General features: G+C 41.4%; 1 protein-coding gene across 1 annotated transcript in view; it reads left to right on the forward strand.

Moving 5' to 3' along the window:
- The first annotated feature begins 2,035 nt into the window (after positions 1–2,035).
- LOC137802182 (ephrin type-B receptor 4a-like) overlaps positions 2,036–18,784 on the forward strand; it is a 34,422-nt gene continuing 17,673 nt past the window's right edge. Inside the window, exon 1 of the mRNA XM_068599825.1 lies at positions 2,036–3,007. Within this exon, the coding sequence (XP_068455926.1) occupies positions 2,929–3,007 (79 nt within the window). The 5' untranslated portion in view covers positions 2,036–2,928. The remainder of the gene's footprint in view (positions 3,008–18,784) is intronic.

An 18,784-nucleotide genomic window follows, 5' to 3' on the forward strand; every position in this document is an offset into this window, starting at 1 on the left:
GCCATGTTTTCTCTTGGTGGTCATTTTGATGCAAAATCTCTTTTGTCTTACACTCACGGCGAATCATAGACTCACTGTGAAGAAGAAAACTGTAACCTCTCAGGGACATTTCTGACTTGTTTGTTTCAGAATTACTTCCCATTGAAGCTCCCACTGCTGCTTGTCAATGCTAGAAGTGAAAGCTTATGAAGAAGAATTTCATGCACAGCGTACACTGAATGTGACAGCTTTGGTGACTGGAATACCCTTAAGCATCAACCGTATGCTTGCTGTTATGAGTTTATATCCACTTATGCAACATGCTAACATATTAACAAAGGTACAGAAAGGAAAAGAAAAGGCAGTTGTTGCAGAAGTGAGCAACAGGGATTATTACAGAGTTTGGAGGAATTGTGGACCGTTCTTTTTGATTTAACAGATTATAATTTGTGGCCATACAATATGTGCAGTGCAGTTGATCATGCAAATGCAAAAGGAAAACCAAAGCATGCGTTATCTTCTGAAAAAAACAAAAGTCAAGGACAAGTCCTAAATGTGCTGTGTCTATCTTTTGATCTTACTTGAAAGATAGCTTTTACAGTAAATACTTTAAAATGGGGACGGGCGTTGAGAAACATCCTTTCGTGCCAGAGATCTCATCATAGTGTGTTTGTACATTTTCATATTCTTTCTTAAATAATTTTGGGAGATACAACATTGCATGTATTAATTAGCCTGTGATGTCAATGGATACATTTAATGCCTTTCACCAAGTTATTCCAGACATTAGAAAAAAACAAAAAACACTGGACTCGCCTTGCCAACATTAAACATTGGTCTGGCCTTGTTAGTGAGCTTGAATTGCAGATATCTTATTTACATTTTGCCATTTAGACTTAAAATTAGCATTTTCTCTTATTCATGCCGCAGACCGTCTTCAAAAAAGTGTTTCCACTCAGTTCCCCTTGAGGAAAACACCCATTAATTAAATAAGAAAATAGGCTGCGCTGCGACACTGATGTAGTAATGAATCGGTAATGTCATGGCCCTCATTAAAATAGGCTGTGTTCGGATGGTAAGTTGTTGGAAAACATGCACTTTTAAAAGAGAGATGTCATAAAACATACACGTTTTAAAAAGGCAGCACAAATGCATACTAGCTCATTTATAATGCTCACAGAGTTAATTATGCAAATCTATCTTTTTTTTCATTAGACTGCAAGAAAGCAGGTTACTGGCATCATGAGTCAAGTGACAGCCTATTGGTCTATCTGCATTTCCCAGACTTCAGCATAATTGACCTTAACTGGAGACAATATCAGCAGGCTGAGTGTTCAAATCCCCAGTGCCAGAAGTTATCTGGCCAGCAGAGGTGTCCTTGAAGTCCTGTATTATATCATTCAGTAGTGCTGCTTTGTGGCTCAATGGGGAGTCATTGCATGTTGTACAAGACATATTTCCTTCTAGATTAACTTGATTTTGTTTATCATTAAGAATGCATACACAATCGGATTGCTTTCCAGACCAACTTGGACTTGAACAGGCCCAGTTTGGATAGGAGCATGCCAACATCTGTATATTGGATTGGGATAGTGTCGAGGCTGGTACTACCAGCACCTACCTGCAGATTTCATCTAAGTGACAGTTACCAGCATGCCAATAGGCTACTTGTAGATAGGACAGACCACATTGTTGTTTTGGGGTCAAGACATATGTAATAGTCTAAATAACACCGAAAGTAGTGTGAATCTTTTGTCAAAGTAAAAGCTTACAGCTAACCCGAACCATGCTTCATGGGTAAAGAAACAACAAAACCCACCACATTTTGGTGAGCCAGCACAGGGATTTGAAACAGCGAGAAGAACCAATATTGCTGGCAAAAGCGAATGAAACTGTACTGTAATTCTTGATTTTAGATTTTAGCTGAGATTTGGGGTTTTACTTTGAAGGCGCTTACCGGAAACTTTCTACGCTATCACGTGTATTTCACTTTGCTGCTATGGAAACCATAGTCTGTGGGCGGAGCTTGCTGGTGGCATTCGACTCGGGGGTTTGATGCGGCGGTGAAGTCCTCGCTGACCAGCTCACAGCCGTCGTCCCTACGCGCCACTGTAGCGAACAACTTTTAGTTACCGCAGTCTGTTCAGGCTGCTGAATATCCACAGAACAAACTCGACATTGTATCCCTAGCTCCAGTCTATTTTTCAATCTGTTAATCCAGACTAGACGTGTCGCACAGTACCCCCACCACCTTTCGTGATTTTTTTTTCTTCTCCCCCCGCGGCAAAAACTGTGTCTTGTGCTTTAAAGGGAAGGAAAACAACAACAACAACACACTTTGCTGGACTGTTTGCCGAACATGACGAGAACATGAGGAAGTAGGTACGAACCGACTGCTGATGATGATTATCTCCCGCAACTAACACATATGCAGTGAGGTGCCCTGGGTGCGGATTCAGCCTGCGCGGTCATCGAGCCGAGGGGGAGACACATTGGGAGAAGTCGCGTGGAGCACAAAGAGCGTTTTAAAGCCGAGGATACAACAAGTTCGGACCGTGCACCCTGTGTGCTGACAGAGGACCAGAGGTGAGAGAGGAGCCGACTGTTTGCTTCCTATCCGGACTTTCATCACAACGCAAAGTTGGACAATTCAGAGAAGTTTCTAGTCCGTCCGCAGCCGCATCAGACCAGTTTAACGTGCTTTTTTTTTTTTTTACATTTACGATCGACTGAAACTTCACGATAGACAAAGCGTTATTATTATTTTATTTTTTTACTGCAGTGTTTGACATTGTGAGAGGCTCCCTGATCCAGAAGTCCACTTTAAATGCGGACTGGTTTGCGGCCAGTGAGTGCACAGCCGAGCTGCCAGTGCCACTTCGTTTTTACTTCAAGGCGAAACAGAGCAACAGAGGACAGGTTATTTGTTCACCATTTGGGAACAACACCATGGAGCTGACATACAGGAGCGTTGTGCTACTGGGCTGCATCTTCCTGCTCTGGGCTCTCCTGGCTTCTGCAGAGGAAGGTGAGTCTGGAGTTTGTTTCCTTCAAATGCTGCCGAGGCTTGTTTTCTGTGGTTGCACGGCTCAGTGAGATGCCCAATTAGTATGACATCCTGTTCCTTGCCAAAAGAGAGTGCAGTAAAACCACAAGAAGTTTTAAGAGCATGATATGCTAATACACCTCAATAATTAAAATCACTTTATGTAACATACATAGCATTAATACCGCTATGGAAGTGTTCATACAATGCTTTTATGTTTTCTCCTTCTAGGATTTTATTTTGAAAGTGTTTTCCCCCCGGTGTTGTGAAAGAAATAACAAAACTATGGGTTTCTTTTTTTCACTGATATATTAAGGAAGTTAAATTGTAAGACTTAGACACACATTTTCACTTGAGAGTCAAAGGTCTACAGGCTGCACCCTTGTGACTCATAACCCTCTCGCCTTAAATCAATAACGAGACCTTCAGTGCTCTGAGGATGATACAGGGCAGATGTCCTTTTCTGTGATTTGATGTAGAGCTCCATGTGACGCATTGTGGGAAATACATCAAACACTATAGAGTCTGGATCAAGATTTATTTTAGTTTCTGGCAGCCGACTTGACGTTAACAGGTCCTGGATCAGCTTTGTGAACCCAGGAGGGACAAGTAAGACATAAGCTGTCATGAAGTTAAAGAAAAATTATGCTTTCAAACTGTCTGTTTCTTTATGGGCGGGTAAAGCTCGGCATCATCAGCATAACAACAGGGCCAGTGTCTGGATAATTGGCTTAATGCAGGGGTGCAAGACTGAGCCTCAGTGAGCCACATTGACAAATCAGAATCAACTAGGCCTGGGTGTCTTATTATTTTTAATCTCCTGCCATGTCTCTGTCTTTTTGTGTTAGTATTAGGGTCGTTTCAGTGCTGTGGAGTGAACTAAAATTCGATTTAAGTTCATTAGGAATGATGTAGCGGCAACATTTCTACAAAACATTAGCTATAACATGTTTTTGGGGAAATGGTAGACCTGTGTTTTATCGAGGATCAGAGGATCACAACTGGGTTTCTTTAAAGAGCTGTTGAACCGCAAGTTGATTTTTTTTAAGCACCTTACTGCTGTGTAGGCTGCATGCTGTTGTGTTCCTCTGAAGACTACTCTTTATTCTCCACCGTGCTATTTCTGGTTGGCACTGTGTCAGGCTTACAGCTGCTTAGGGTGACATTGTGGTATAACAAGTATATTTTCTGGATTTCATTTCCCCTCACTAGTTAGCACCACGGAGTGAAGAATGGAGACATATGCTAATATGAACTTAATACAAAACATTGACACGGCAGCCATTTCTTTGGCTATATCCCAACATGTACTGCTACATGAGGTAGGTGTTTTATGATAATAAAAAAAAAAAGTAATTTACCATGAAAACAATGGGTCCTTCTTTTACAATGAAACTTTCCCCCCGATATCTTTATTCCAATCAATAGCTGCTGTAAACAGGAACACCACGAACATGCTTGACTTCACATACTCTGTGGCAGGAACATGAATCTGTCAACTGCTTCGGGATTTGAGTCTGGACGTCATGTATCCGCTGCTGAATGCCCTTTCTTGAAGGGGCTGGACTTACAGTACGGCTTCTACCGTAGACTGCACATGGATGCAGCACACAGTATGTGACATAACACACGGTCTCCTGAAGGGTGTGTAAGAAGGGGGTGGGGGGCTGTTGACTTTGTATGTTAGGCGAGAAGTTTGGGATTTTCCCAGGCATTAAACATTTTCTCAGAGTTTTCTGGGAGCCAGAGATCAGGCCATTAGAGGAGTCGTAGCTTCTTCCACAGCTGGAACTCCACTTCTGTCACTCAACGCAGAGATTTTTTTCTCTGGGACGTAAGAGTTGCTTAACCTCCGATCCATACGTGGTAAGAGATGCCCCGCAGGTTTTTTGGTGGCAGAATCATTAAACATGTTCCTTGAGTAAATCAGAAATAGTCGACTTGGCTCGGTGCTGCCGTTGTGAGAGCTGCTGGTTCCAAACAGGTGCAGCTCAATGTGGAGGGCAGACATGTAGACGGGAGCTGAGGGCTTGTAGCAGCTCGCCGTCCGACTCCAGAACATCTGTGTCTTACCAAGTGTGAACAAGATGTCTGGTTTCCATGTCTTGGGTAATGGCCCTCTCCTCTGCCAGCACACTCTTGGATCATCCTCCCCCTTGTTCTCCATCTAGTAGGGAATTCTGTAGTGAACTGATGGGAGGGTAGCAGAAGCTCACAGCTGCCAAATCTCTCCTCCTTTTCCAAGGAAAGGATAAATGACTCACTTACACACACCACTTGCTCGTTCAGCGCGTGGATCTTTCTTCCTTCTGTCTCTGTGAAGATTAAAGCACAGACCTCTTGATCAGATAATTACTTTGGTTCCAAATTAATAACAAGCTTTGGGTGGAAATTAGTAATGAGGATGCACACACAGTGTCACACACACACACACAGTGTCACACACACACACACACACACACACACACACACACACACACACACACACCTATACACAGACACACACACTGAAAAAAAACAAACACTAGTTTAGCAGTGCCTCACTTATGAAATATATATGTAATGTGTCATGTAAATAAAATGACTAAAATGAGCTTTATTTTATCAAGCATTAATACTTTTCACAAATGTAGCCCTACTGCAATTTTCCAGCTTATTTGACATTATGAATGTAAGCTCTAAATGTTCCTTATCCTCCCACACACAAGCTCAACCTGTAAAGTACCCATTTTGTTTTTCTCCCTGCCCCTCGTTATTCCTTGCACACATTCTCTCTCTTACCGATGGCAAGATGCAGCCGGTGACAAAAGCACTGCAGTCTTCTCCACCTGCTCAGGTCCAGCGCTTTAATGATATTAACATAATTTTGGAAAGTGATGCAAACTTGTCGGCACTCATCTAAACTGGGAGGACAATTTTCCACTCTGCTGGACGGCATATTCTGTTCTGTCCTTTTTCATTTCCGTGGCTTAGGGCATTTTTGAAAGATCGTGCTACTGAATTACCTGTGTGATCATCTGAAGTGTTACAGCTTTGGAGGCAGCCGCTCTTATTATCAATAGACACGTTTCCATCCAAATGTAGTGCACATTTCAACAGATCGTCTGGTAAATCTGCAAATGAATGTGAGTTTCTAGCCACAACTGTTATGATAATGTTTGCATCGAGAAAAACAGCTGCAAATTCTCACGTTGATTGCCATTAATAGTCTCAGAAGAAGAGGACGCAACGAAAAGACAAGATTAAAAGAGCACCATTGAAAGCCAAACAAATAAGAAGGAAGTGGAAAATGTGATGGAAATGTGGCTTTTATGTTTCTTTCATCTATTAATTTGAGGAAGGTTACAGTCTCCCGATTGCTCCACGCTGAATGGATGTTTTCGTCTACCGACGTTTTGCGTTACTTCAGTGGAGTGGAAGCCTCAGTGACACATAAGTCACATGCTTCCTGTTCGTCGTGAGTAATCTCTTAAGTGTTTCCATTGCTCTTTTTTTTTCTTTACCACCTCAGTCGAGCGTAAAATGCTTTTTGTGATATTACAACAACAACAAAAAGTCCTTCATGTCTCCTCGTGTTTTTGATGTGCAAATTGAAATTTTGCATAAAATCAGGTGGATTGAAATGCACCATGAGGATCGTGTTACTCGTGTTCATGCAACTTGACTGTAGATCCGCTATGGCGGAGAAACAGCTGAGATTCGGAAGCTGATGTGTGATTGACTGCTGAACATCAAGTAAAGGCAGTGTCTCTTTAGCAAAATGGATTATTTTTGTCTAGGAGGCTTGTACTTATAGTGCTTACCATTTGAACAGCATTGTAAATCCATCTTTCCTGCTTCTGCAGCATGGTATGTTACTGCAGCTGTTACCCCCTTCCATTTACAAATCATCTTTTTTATAATGCAACAAGAGAATGCAGCTGCCAGTGTGATTTGTTAAGCAGAAGCCCGACTTGTTGTTGGGGTGAAAAACATCATCAGCACTTTTTTTTTTAGCCTCTGCTGATGGAAACAGGGCTGTAGTGTCATCCTGTCTCCCGCGAACTTTACACACAGCAGTGGTTCGTTACATATCCCACTCCCCCAAACCAAAGCAACCCTAAACAAAGGAGTTGACATTAACGTCTTTTGTTCTGCGCTTGAATTGACACGTGCTGCCTCCATCCTGAACAATGAGCTCACACAGCTACAAGTAGATGCACCAGGGGCCAAATGGGAGTGATGAGACAACTACAGTAATACGTTCTTATTTCCATTAGTTTTATGATTTAAAACATACTGTAAATTAAAAATGATGCATCCATTCATATTTGATGCGGTAAAAAAGAGAGAAGTGGATATATTTCCATGCTATAATGTGAGTGGGTTGACAAAGATGCTCAGAATTTTCCCACAAGCACCTCTGTTAATATTGTGCGATGCTGTTGATTGGTCATGGTTTGATGGAATCAGCGAGAGATGCAACTGCACATCTGTATCTGGCTTTAAACAAATACTGCAATACTCACCAGTTGCTTTTTATTTATATATTCAGCCAAATAACACGTGACAGTCATCTTTAAATGGAATAAAAACATCCAATTCTCATATTTATGTAATCTGCTGATGGATCGCTTTCAGTGGAAGGAAAGATTTACATCAACCCTCTGAAAATTGAAATAGTCTTCCGTCTCCCACATAATCTGTTTATTCGTTACCCTTCTATCTCCTCCGTGACGTAACTAGCATGATGAATAGCATAATGCTTCTCAGTCTAAACTAAAAATCACTAAGTGTCTCAAACGCAGAAAGGATGTTTTTATCTAAGAGGCCTTACTTGAGCCTCAATCCCTTCTTTCACAGACATGTAACCTTTTCTTTTGCTACTCTCTCCACGTCCTCTGTCTCCTTGATGTTTGACTGGTGCTATGCTGTTTTCTCTTGCTGACTGTCTCCCCTGCCGTGGAAATGTGGATCGTTTCCCAGAAATCCTTTTAAACGGAACCGATTTTTATAAGAAAGGGATTTGCATTTAAAGCAACCTCCTCCCTCTCTGAAAGCCTGTAGCCCATCATCCTCAGCACCTCAATCCGATGATTAGCTTCCTCAAGAGTTAAACAGGCATCCGAGTGCCACAAGTACTCTCAGTCCGTGTCTCTCTCTCTCACCCTTTCCCCCTTTCTGGCTGTGAAGGATGCATATGGCAGCCGGGAATTGCAGGTGGATGATATTTTAGCTCGGCGAGAGGATACTCTTCCAGCCCATACATCCATGTCAGGCGTTCTCTTTGGAGAGCCAGTCTGTCCTCCACCCACACGCTTCTCTCTGAGAGTGGGACACAATGGGGACAGGCTGCAGCAGAGAGGGAATGAGGCCACAGCCTATCAGCCATAAGCACCAAGGAGAATGGCACTTTTAGAGGGATGGGGGTTCTCTTTGAAGTGAGTCAAGGAGAGACGGGGAGACCGGCATGAGTCGACGAAATAGAAAGAGCAAGTGCAGAGAGAGAGACGATGCAAGTACGTGCACGTCTGCACGCTGCATAATGAGCAAAGTATGTGTATATTGCCTATTTGCATTCTGTAATCACACACACCTGAGGCCAGATATGTGAGATACAGTACATGTGATTGGATGAATATGTGATTATAACAGAGGGATTAAAAAGGCCTTTAATTATACTGAGAAGGAGAAGCTATTTATCTCAAGTCCATCTTCTTCATTTATCTTACACACTAATCACAGCTGTGAGGGGCCCGCTGAGCATTGTGTCACAAACCTTCTATTGTGAGGCCGTTTCTACCTTGTTGTCTGGTGCCTTGTGGGTTTTTTTTGTCATTACATTCAAACGTAGAATTAAATCTTGAAGGGGGGAAGAGGGGAGGGGGGTTCAAGAATTGATTTAAAAAAATGACGCAACCTTGATGTCAGGATTGCTCAGCTTGAAGCACGCACCATCCGTAGGCTTGATTCAATATGAGTCTGGGATATTTTTCTCACTGCGTCAAAGGTTGACCTACATCTGGTGCTGGATATACCCGTTTTAAGTTCAGATGGAATTCACTTGGTTCGACATCAACCTGGAGACCCGCGTGCATATTTTGCTTCCGCCTTCATGCATACACACGGCTTCAGCATGTCTCCCAGGGCCTGCTTTCATATACCGCACTGAACCAGCGGCATAACGGACACATTCCTGTGCGCTAGCTGCCCTCCTACAGCCTGCACACCGCTAAAGCTTTTACAGGGAGTCGTGCTCCAAATAGGAGTGGGTCAGTTCAGTTAAAGAAGCATTAAACACCTTTTTTTGGATAAGATGCTTCGGCATCTTATTTTCAAGGATTGCTGCACACAAAAAATGTTTTTACCCTCGTGTTCTTTCGTATCACCCTTTTGCTTCAATGATAACTGATTGCTTTCTCAGCTCAACTGTGTCTGTTCATTTGAAGAAGAGTCATTGTATTATTAAACTCGGTCCATTCTTCAGATGCTGTCGGTTGTCAAATTCAGTTTGTTTTCAAACTACTAAATTCACTGTGTTTGGTCAATGAACGAAAAGGATGCTCTTTGTTCAAATGGCAGAAACATTCATCCATCTTTTTTATTTTCGATATATCGGCCACACAAACATCCAATCACAGGCTTAGAGAATTAGCCCAGTGTGTCTGTTGATGTTTGGATATGGAAAAAAATGGAGATGTGTCAAGATACAAGAGAAGATTCTCTCAGAGAGTCTGTTTTTCTTGTATCTCTACTTAGATGTGTCAATCCTTAGATGGTTTATTTAGCTGGAGTCTGCAATGTTAGCTTCAAGCTGTCCACCTCCCACTGCAGATTAGTCACTGAATGGTGTGTGTGTGTGTGTGTGTGTGTGTGTGTGTGTGTGTGTGTGTGTGTGTGTGTGTGTGTGTGTGTGTGTGTGTGTGTGTGTGTGTGTGTGTGTGTGTGTGTGTGTGTGTGTGTGTGTGTGTGTCGTTTTTTTTTCTTTGCAAGATTTATTTCTTCCCCCCTAAAATGAATTGTAGATTCTGCTTTAGTAAAGGCTTTGATATCACTTCTGTGTTAAAAGAACAGCAGTAGACATTTTTGGGGCTCATTGAGAGTTCGTTAGATGCATCTCAGTGGTAGATAGAGCTATGTGGGTTTTTCATCAAGACAGATTTGAAATCAGATAGGTCACCACCTGTCATATGTTAGTTTATAAAAGCTCATATTTCCATGCTTTTTTCTCGCTCACAAATGGGAGTTCATTTTGCTGCTGCAACTCTATAGGATAATATATCATTCCAGCCCTGTGAGTGAACACACGTTACAACATTTTGGAATTCATCCCAGTCTTTTCTGTTTATGATTAAATGACCTAAAAGCAAAACGTGCTCATAATTCATCTGTACCGATGGTAACTGGCAAACTATCTGGTCCAATTATTGTGGGTGGCAGAGTCTCCTGCTGGTGAGGAAGATCATCCCAGATTTTAGCGCTGCATGTCTCCGAAGTGTCCGCTCTGCAGGGGTGCCAGTCTATGACTGACCCTGACCTTAGGCCTCCCCGTGGACAGGAGAAGACAAGACGACCGAGAAAGTGTTTGAAAACAAGCACATAACCTGCACTTTCTCAAGGCGCCTCAGCTGCGATCACACCGCTCACCACAGACGCTCAGCTGCCTTCAAGCCTTCTGTAAAAGAGAGTACAACTTGTGGCTCGTTTGGTTTAGAGCAGATCTGACTACAGACTGAGGGTTCATGATCACTCCCGCAAAAGTGCCCGTGGAAGTGCCTTAAACTTGCATTCTTTCTTTAGTTTCAAATATAAGTCAGATTGTTTAGAAGTCTAAGAGAAAATGACCTTCTCACTTGATTTATAACTTCAGCAAACAGTTTATGGTCTCAATCTCCAGCTTTAAGTGTGCTTTAAGTCAGCATTATGTTCATTGAGTAACGTATGGTCCCATTTAGAGTAAAACAAACGATAAAGCAGGGTATGCTTTAGGGTGGGGTTACCTTGTGATTGACAGGTCGCTAGCTGTACGTCGTCTGCTAGTCTACAACAACTTTAACCCTTTCACAGTGTTTTTTCTGTTAATACAAGTTAATTTGAACCTTTTTGCTGGCCTAAAAATGTCTTATTCAGCGTTGTATGTTGTACTAAGCACCACTCTTTTGTATCCCTACTAGTTGGAAAAAACTAAATGGCGATGACTAAAAGATTAAACTAATTGCTGACGTCATATTGACTACGTGCACTTTTTATATACAGTTCGCAGCAGGGAAATGTCTGTATGAAGTTGTCACACTTAAAGTTGGTTCACAAGGGTCTTGGCAGCTTTCCATTTTAGTTTCGCATTTTCCTCCCAAGATGATGGAGGATATGTAATTTCTATTACTAAACAAGTGCCATTTCCAAATCTAAACATCCTTTCTAAGTAGATGAGTATGGCTTTGAGTCATTTTCTCTTCTACTCTGCAGTATCACAGACTGTAGCCTTTGACAACATCCAACAAAGTAAAACCTTTTACCAAAGCAAGCATGCCTCTAAAGAGCGGCATCACAAAACTTGTCTTTTAAAGGCTAAAGTGCTCAAATGTGTTGTGCAGCTCACATTTGTTAACTAAGGCACTTGCCTTTCAATTTTTTAGAATCAAGGTCTATGAAAAGAAACTATACACTTTTTTTAAGCTCAGAGGCAATTACCTCACAAGTTTAAAAGATTAAAAGGTGGAATATGCTCATAATAAAAAAGGCATTCCTCGTCTCCCCTTGTTTTCAAAGGCCAGATAATTGTAAATCTAATTATATTTTAGAATTACGGTATATTCCCTCAATTCAGTCAGACTCCAGCAGCAGAGTTACGATGTACATAAAGATAAATATACGTGTGTCTGGTGGCACTAATCAATACATGTGTGACCTACATTTTAAGGAACTTTCCTCCTGCTCGCAGGTGGGATTTAGTGTAGGAAATTAAACTAGATACAAGCAGGTATTGTGGGGGAACTGAAATATCTTTGTATATTTAGTTAGTTTTATACCTTAGGCTTTTAGTTGGCAGAGTTTAGTTCTGGGCGCATGTGGATTTCATATCATTGTCATCTGAGAAAGGGAATTTAAGGTGAAGAAATAATGGATGAAGCGGGAAAGAGACAATTAGTGTAAACAATAGGAGAGGAAGGAAACACATGGAGAGGAGAATGTCATGGATAGATCTGCAACGATTCGTAGATCAACTGAAAAGCACAAACGCTAAACTTCACCTGGTTTAAGATTGTCAGATGTTTTTTTTTGTCATGTGAGATAGTTAATTCTTTATTTAAAGATGCTATGGTTTGTGGAAGATTCAGAGGTCTTAAAAAAATGCAGTACCCCCCCCTAAAATATACTGAGTTAATAAAAGTCTTTTAAGCTTTTCCTTTGTAATTCATTCCTCGTGCTATAGGATTCTGTATCAGGAAACCACCAGGGAGTTGGTGTAGCCTGCAACAATGTTCTCAAGAAGGCTTTCAGTTTTTCACAGAGTCGGGTTATTTTTGAAGAGGGGTTTCAGAGAGTGGTGCCCATAATTGGAAGTAGCGGGAGGTGAATTCACTCAGTGGCTACGGATCAATATTCCAAAGTAGCTGAAATATGCTGTAAAGCGAAGCAATTTAATCAATCACGGTGTTTGAGAGATAGTGCCATTATGTGTTTAAAGCTCTGAGTTCTTAAATGTGTCAAGTGAGTTGCGAATGATTAACAATTTAGCAAGAAAAAAAAGAAGTCTGTTTCCTTTTTCCTTCCTTCTTGTTAAAATCTATTGCTTTCACTTCTTTTCGCCAATATTAGTGAGTTCCTGTTGCATACATGTCAGAAAAACACTTTCTATAAAACACTGTAATATACTGTCAAATGGTCATAGATGTCACCTCTCTGTAGATAATGTTCATTTTTCATCTGGTAGTCTCTTTGGGAGTCTCTTTGGGAGTATCTTTGGCCTCACAGCTAAGAAGTTTTTGTTTGTCTGAGGGAGGAAGACTGTTTGAGTCCATGATGCTCAAGTGCTGTTCTCCAATTGACGTCATGGGTCAAGACTCATTACTTCTCGGCAGCGATATAAAAAGCCTCAGCACCAAGTTGGTGTCTTATATCTTCTTAACCTCAACCTCCCATTTTATGTGAGGGTCAAAACGTTTTATACCACTGTGATTAAAGTAAATATTCACATTGAACTTGTCCGCCTTGAATAATGCAACAGCTTTCTCCTCCACTTTACATTTGTTTTGTGTTCCAACACCAGAGAGAAACTTTTTGTGAAATCCTTTTCCTTATGATACGCAGATGTATTCATGCTACAATTAGAAAAGGGGGTTTTCCCAGGGAGGAGAACATTCGCTCGGCGGACACACGACTGACTAGAACTCAAAGGAGCTTCCGCGTTAACGTGAATTTATTATTAGCTGAAGAACTGGGGATTGATTGGGGGAAACACATGTTTAACTGGAAATGATTAATGTAATGATTCGGTCCAGTGAACCTCTGATGACCTGTATTTAATCCTCAGTGCTTTGAGTCAGTCAGTTTCATGCTCAGCAGTTTCACACCTTTTGGTTTCCATCCATGAAGCTCCCTCCCTAACCAGGTCACACGCTGTCCTGGGACAGAGACTAACCACAGCACGTATTGATATGCGTCCCTAAAGACAAGAAAGAAAAAGTGTCAAACATTCACACTTTCTCTTTGTCCCCAGCGTCCCCCTCACTACTCCTTGACACACACACTTACAGTAGCTGAGCTCATCTGCACGTGTCAGAGGAGGTTTTTGTCAAACAGTAGACAAGGGGTTAAAGTGAGTGATGTGCTTGTTGGCGGTCGTCGTCCCCCCCCCCCACCTCCCCCGCCCCTCCAACCAGACCGGGAGACAGGAAGGGGGAACTACAGGAAGCCGAGGTCTGATCTCAGTAGACACAACTCTTGTCAAATACGCACAAACAGAGCACACACAGAGCGCATAAATTGTTATGTTCACGTGCACACACTGACCTACACTCACATAAACAACGCTGTAACCCCTGTCAAGGGAAATCGTTTTTTATCGTTTGCATTGTTGGTAGATGACCCAAGTTCTACTGACGTAAAAAATTTGCATTTTCAAAGATTAACCAGCGATATTTTTTGGACATGCTCAATAATATCTGGAGGACAATTGCTCCAATTATTTATTGATAGTGATAATCTCCTGCGAAGGAATAATTTGAATACTCCAACGAACAAAACAAACTTCACTGACTTTTCTTGTCGCAGCTGTAATCCATCAAGCTAATGTTAATGGAGACAACCTCATTAACTTTACCTGTTCATCATGTATAAATATTGGCCTCACTTAGAAACATCTGCTAATGGAGTAAAAATGACCAAAATGGGGGATTTCTTTTCAAGCAATTATTAAACATATTGGGAATACTTTTTTCAGGCTTCATGCCAAGTTAGAGAAAAGTGCTTTCATGTCTGTGTGATGATTATGAAGCTACAACCAGTTAGCTTAGCTTAGCAGAAAGGCTGGTACAAACCCAGACAAGCTGTTTTCCATTCTGTTGGCGCTATAAGCTAACGGCACAGACATGAGAGTGGTATTCTCATCCAACTTTTGGCAGTGAAGCGAAATAAGCGCTTTCTCCAACATGTTAAACTATTCCTTTCATTTAAATGCGAAACATGCATGGTATTAAATTGCCCGAGGCACCAGAACATCCCATAAGCAGGTCTGATTTCAGGCTTTGGATATTTTCAAACATGTGGTAGCAGTTTCCACCCAAAACACATGAGGTTTTGAGTTGTACCTGGAGGACAGTAACTCTACTATCAAGAAATGTCATATGGAGCATTGAGGGGAGCCACTTCAAGTCCCAAAACCACCAAACAAACGTTACGCAAGCAGATGACATTCCTTTGCTCAGCAATTCATGATCTATTTAAAATTTCTGTCTTGTATTAGTTAAATTGTTTTATGAAGAAAGAAAAATGCACTGTATTTCACTGACAAAAAATAATTTCAGTGTTTATTTTTATGTTTATATAATTAAGCGACATGTGGCTCATGTCAATGGCTTCGTTGTTGGGAAGTTGCGACAGAAAACTAAAGCATAGAGAAATCCATTATAATGATCCCAAGTTGTTAGCAGCCTTTCACGGCTTCATGTCAACTGAGATTGAGATGAAATATGACACTGAGGGCAAGTAGCTTAGTGAACGCAGCTGTAGTATTGGAAAAACACACTGACAAGCGCATTTAGTTTTTGTCGACTGTAAATTCTTTTCACATCTCTTCCCCTCTCACATTCCTCTTTTTTATTATCTCTGTTCTTCCCCTCGGTCTCCCATTTCTCTTGGTGTACGAGGGTAATTGGCACTCTGTTTCTTTAATTAAAATGAGGTCTAATTGTAGCTGAAGCAGGGCAAATGTTCATAGGCCTATAATTTCCCTATCACACTCCAGAGCCACGCTGGAAAGTGTAAAATAAGGGGGGAAAGGGTGCACACGCAGGGACATTAACATGGAGGCGAACAACGGATTCAATGCAAATGGGTCATGCTCTCGAATTTGAGCTGAGGAAAACCCTATAGAAAATGAAGGTGTAATATTTACCCTTTGTGAAAAATACAGGGTCAGGTTTTACATTTCAAAAGAAAACACCCTCTATTGTAGTCTGCCTTTCATAAAGAAAACGCAATACCTTTCCCGTGTCTGTGTTTTCTCTGATACGGTATGTCTGATTATTAGAAAAAAAGCATACCATGCTAATTCTCCACACAATCAACACAACTACTTTAAACTTGCCTCTCGGTCTTTTTACCTGGAGTAAAAAGTAATCTGATGTTATCAAAACATATTTTTAACGTATCCATAAATGTCATTCGAAGGCTCACTTTAAGTCTTCTTGCCAGTATCAGTTTAGACTTCTTCTCTCTCCTAATGTGGCAATTGTACTGTAATTACTGTACAATTGTTTGTTTTGGGTGTTAAATATGGCCGGATGACGAATCTTCATTGTTCTTACATTTCTCTAACACTCGGGGCAATTTTCCGGCAGTGGGTGGCCGCCGCTGCTGTAAGAATGTCGGGGAAACGCCAGCTTCCTCTAACAGAGCTTAAGTCTGAGTCTACTTGAGTGAAAGACAGGTCCGTGCGTGCACATGAGAGAAACACTCACCATCTCATCGAAACACTCACGCTCGCACATCCTGTCTCATAAAGTAATGATAGAGCAGTGATAAACAATGATTATCATGCCAGAAGGGCTGGTGGAGTTTCTTTTCCATTCCCTCAAAAGACAAAATGATCAGCGTATGAAGCACAGGTGGATACGATAGGTGGAGGCGGGGCAGCCTGAGTGTTATGAATGTGTGTTTTTAAATTATGCTGGAGTGAACTCGAGCTAGACGAAATGCGTGGAAAGCCCTGGCCTGAACTTTGTCATCCAATTATCCTCCTCACCCACCTCTCTCCTCTTTCCTTTCTTCCTCTTTATCGCCTCAGATTGTTGTTATAAAGCCGGTGGGGCTGCTGTGGTTTTAAAGTGGCAGAGGGAGAGAGGCATGTATGTGTTTCTTTACGAGGAGTTTGCACAGAGAGAGAGAGAGTAAAATGAGTAGACTGTAAAAGAGAAAAGGGTCATAAATAATTGATTAAAGTCTCATTTACCATGATGTTTAGTGATGTCATGCGCTGGTCAGCCAGGTGACAAGAACGAGAAAATTACGCTTTCAATGCCAGAAGAAAGATTTAGAAGATTTGGCCGTACGGCAGTGAAAGGGGGGACGAGGAGGGGATGAATTCTGCGTGTGTGTTTGTGTGTGTGTGTGTGTGTGTGTGTGTGTGTGTGTGTGTGTGTGTGTGTGTGTGTGTGTGTGTGAGAGAGTGAGAGTAAGAGTATGTGTTCACTGAGGAAATGTATTAAATTAGCAGGAGCTACGGTGTGAGCAGCAGTGGGCGTGATCGAGTGATCATTGAAATCATTATGAAAAAACAAGCATATTAGGAGTCGGATATTTATAGGTGACACGAGATGTTTTCCTCTTGTTCTTTCATCGTTAATCATTTTGTATTAAAATGTTCATGTGTTGCAGTTCAACATGTGCTTTAATTTAAAGTCATGAAAGCAGTGGAGCACTATATATCTTTAGAAAAATTGGAACTTCAAACTCTGGGACGTAGGATAATTAAATTTAAAAGGTTATCACCTCCATGAAGCAGAGTGGAACAGCAAACTGATTTCCCAGACTATCCGCACATCCCTTTACATTCAGTTTTAAGTGTGGAAGGACCGCAGAGACAGTTTTAACAGTCCATCCTGAATAGGCTTAGCTAGTCCGCAGTATCTGATCTTTAACTGTCAATACAGTGTGAAACAATGGCGTCAGTTGGAACATTTGTCTCAGTAGGAAGTGCCGGTCAGACTCTGCTTTATCTCCGAGTTTTTGTTTTGCCCTCATGTGTTTTTCATTGGGATGTGGGTTGCTAATGAATGTGATTGCCTCTTACTTCACACAGCATCATAGAGATTAGTAACTGTGGGCGTTGCAGTTATTTTTATAAAATACTACAAGCGTTTTTGTTGCTCAAATATATTCATAGAGCATAAGGAGTTCCTGACTGCCTTCACGTCTTTCTCTGTAAAAGATTTTCCCAAGCATCCTTTTCTCCTGTATCCAGTCTTCCACAGGAAACTGACTGTAATCAGTTATTGAACAAAGAGATAGTAACTTGGAAGGAGTTTTTTTCATGAATCTGTCAGCATATTTTCTCACATTGACACCGGCGAGCATCAAACTTTAGGAGATGTGCTGACAAAATATGTTAGATGTAGGTATTGTTCCTTACTTAAGGGCTACTAATGAGGTTGCTTTGCCCAAATACTTTCAATCCACAACGATATCAAACAAAGGAAATCAGAAACTTCTCACATTTGAGAAGCTGCAACGAGACAATGTTTTGATGACCCAACTTGCTGCTGATCTGTTTCGTATTAATCAATCACTGAATTAAGGGTTAATCATTTATTCACACACAGAAGAGCCAGACAATGAGAAACATAAATTTCTAGCTGAGTTTGTGTGAAAATGTAAATCATTAGATGAGCTGTATTCAACATTTAGAGCATTAAAATATCATCAAACAACTATTATCACTGTAAATATATAGTGGAGTCATTTCTATCTGAGCAGAGAATGAAGTCGCTCTCACGCCGTGCGTGCATGCGTGTGTGTGTGTGTGTGTGTGTGTGTGTGTGTGTGTGTGTGTGTGTGTGTGTGTGTGGACTTCTCCTTGCTTTGTCTACAAAGCCTGAGTGGAAATGCATGCTTTTAGTTCCCCAGTGGTTAGCTTACGGCTGATGCTCAGCGGCGCTCTTTTACAGCTGATAGCACCGTCCCAACCGACAGCGTAGCACCCCATTCCAAGAAACACCGTTAGCACTGTCAGCTATGAGCGGCCGGCTCGCCATTAAGATGTTGGGAGCCATTTAGAGGCAATATGAAATGATCCATGAATCGGATTGTGCGCCACTAGAAGAAATAATATTAAAGAACAACAAGACCGTCCACTTAAATACAAATGGATTCACTTAATCTGTGTGTTAAATTTTATTTGTATTGATTTGCTCTTGTATTCAGCACAGATGTTTTGCACAATAGATGTGGAAGTTGTAAGTGGAAACAACACATCTTAAATAGTTGAGAAAAGCATAACTTTGACCTCATCCAGAACCCGGAGGGAGACATTTCTTTTATGCATGTAATAAGAACAATTTA

This window comes from Clinocottus analis, unplaced genomic scaffold (assembly GCF_023055335.1).
Source record: "Clinocottus analis isolate CAN_PGR_092001 unplaced genomic scaffold, fCliAna1.0.p SCAF_5, whole genome shotgun sequence".
Classification (NCBI taxonomy): domain Eukaryota; kingdom Metazoa; phylum Chordata; class Actinopteri; order Perciformes; family Cottidae; genus Clinocottus; species Clinocottus analis.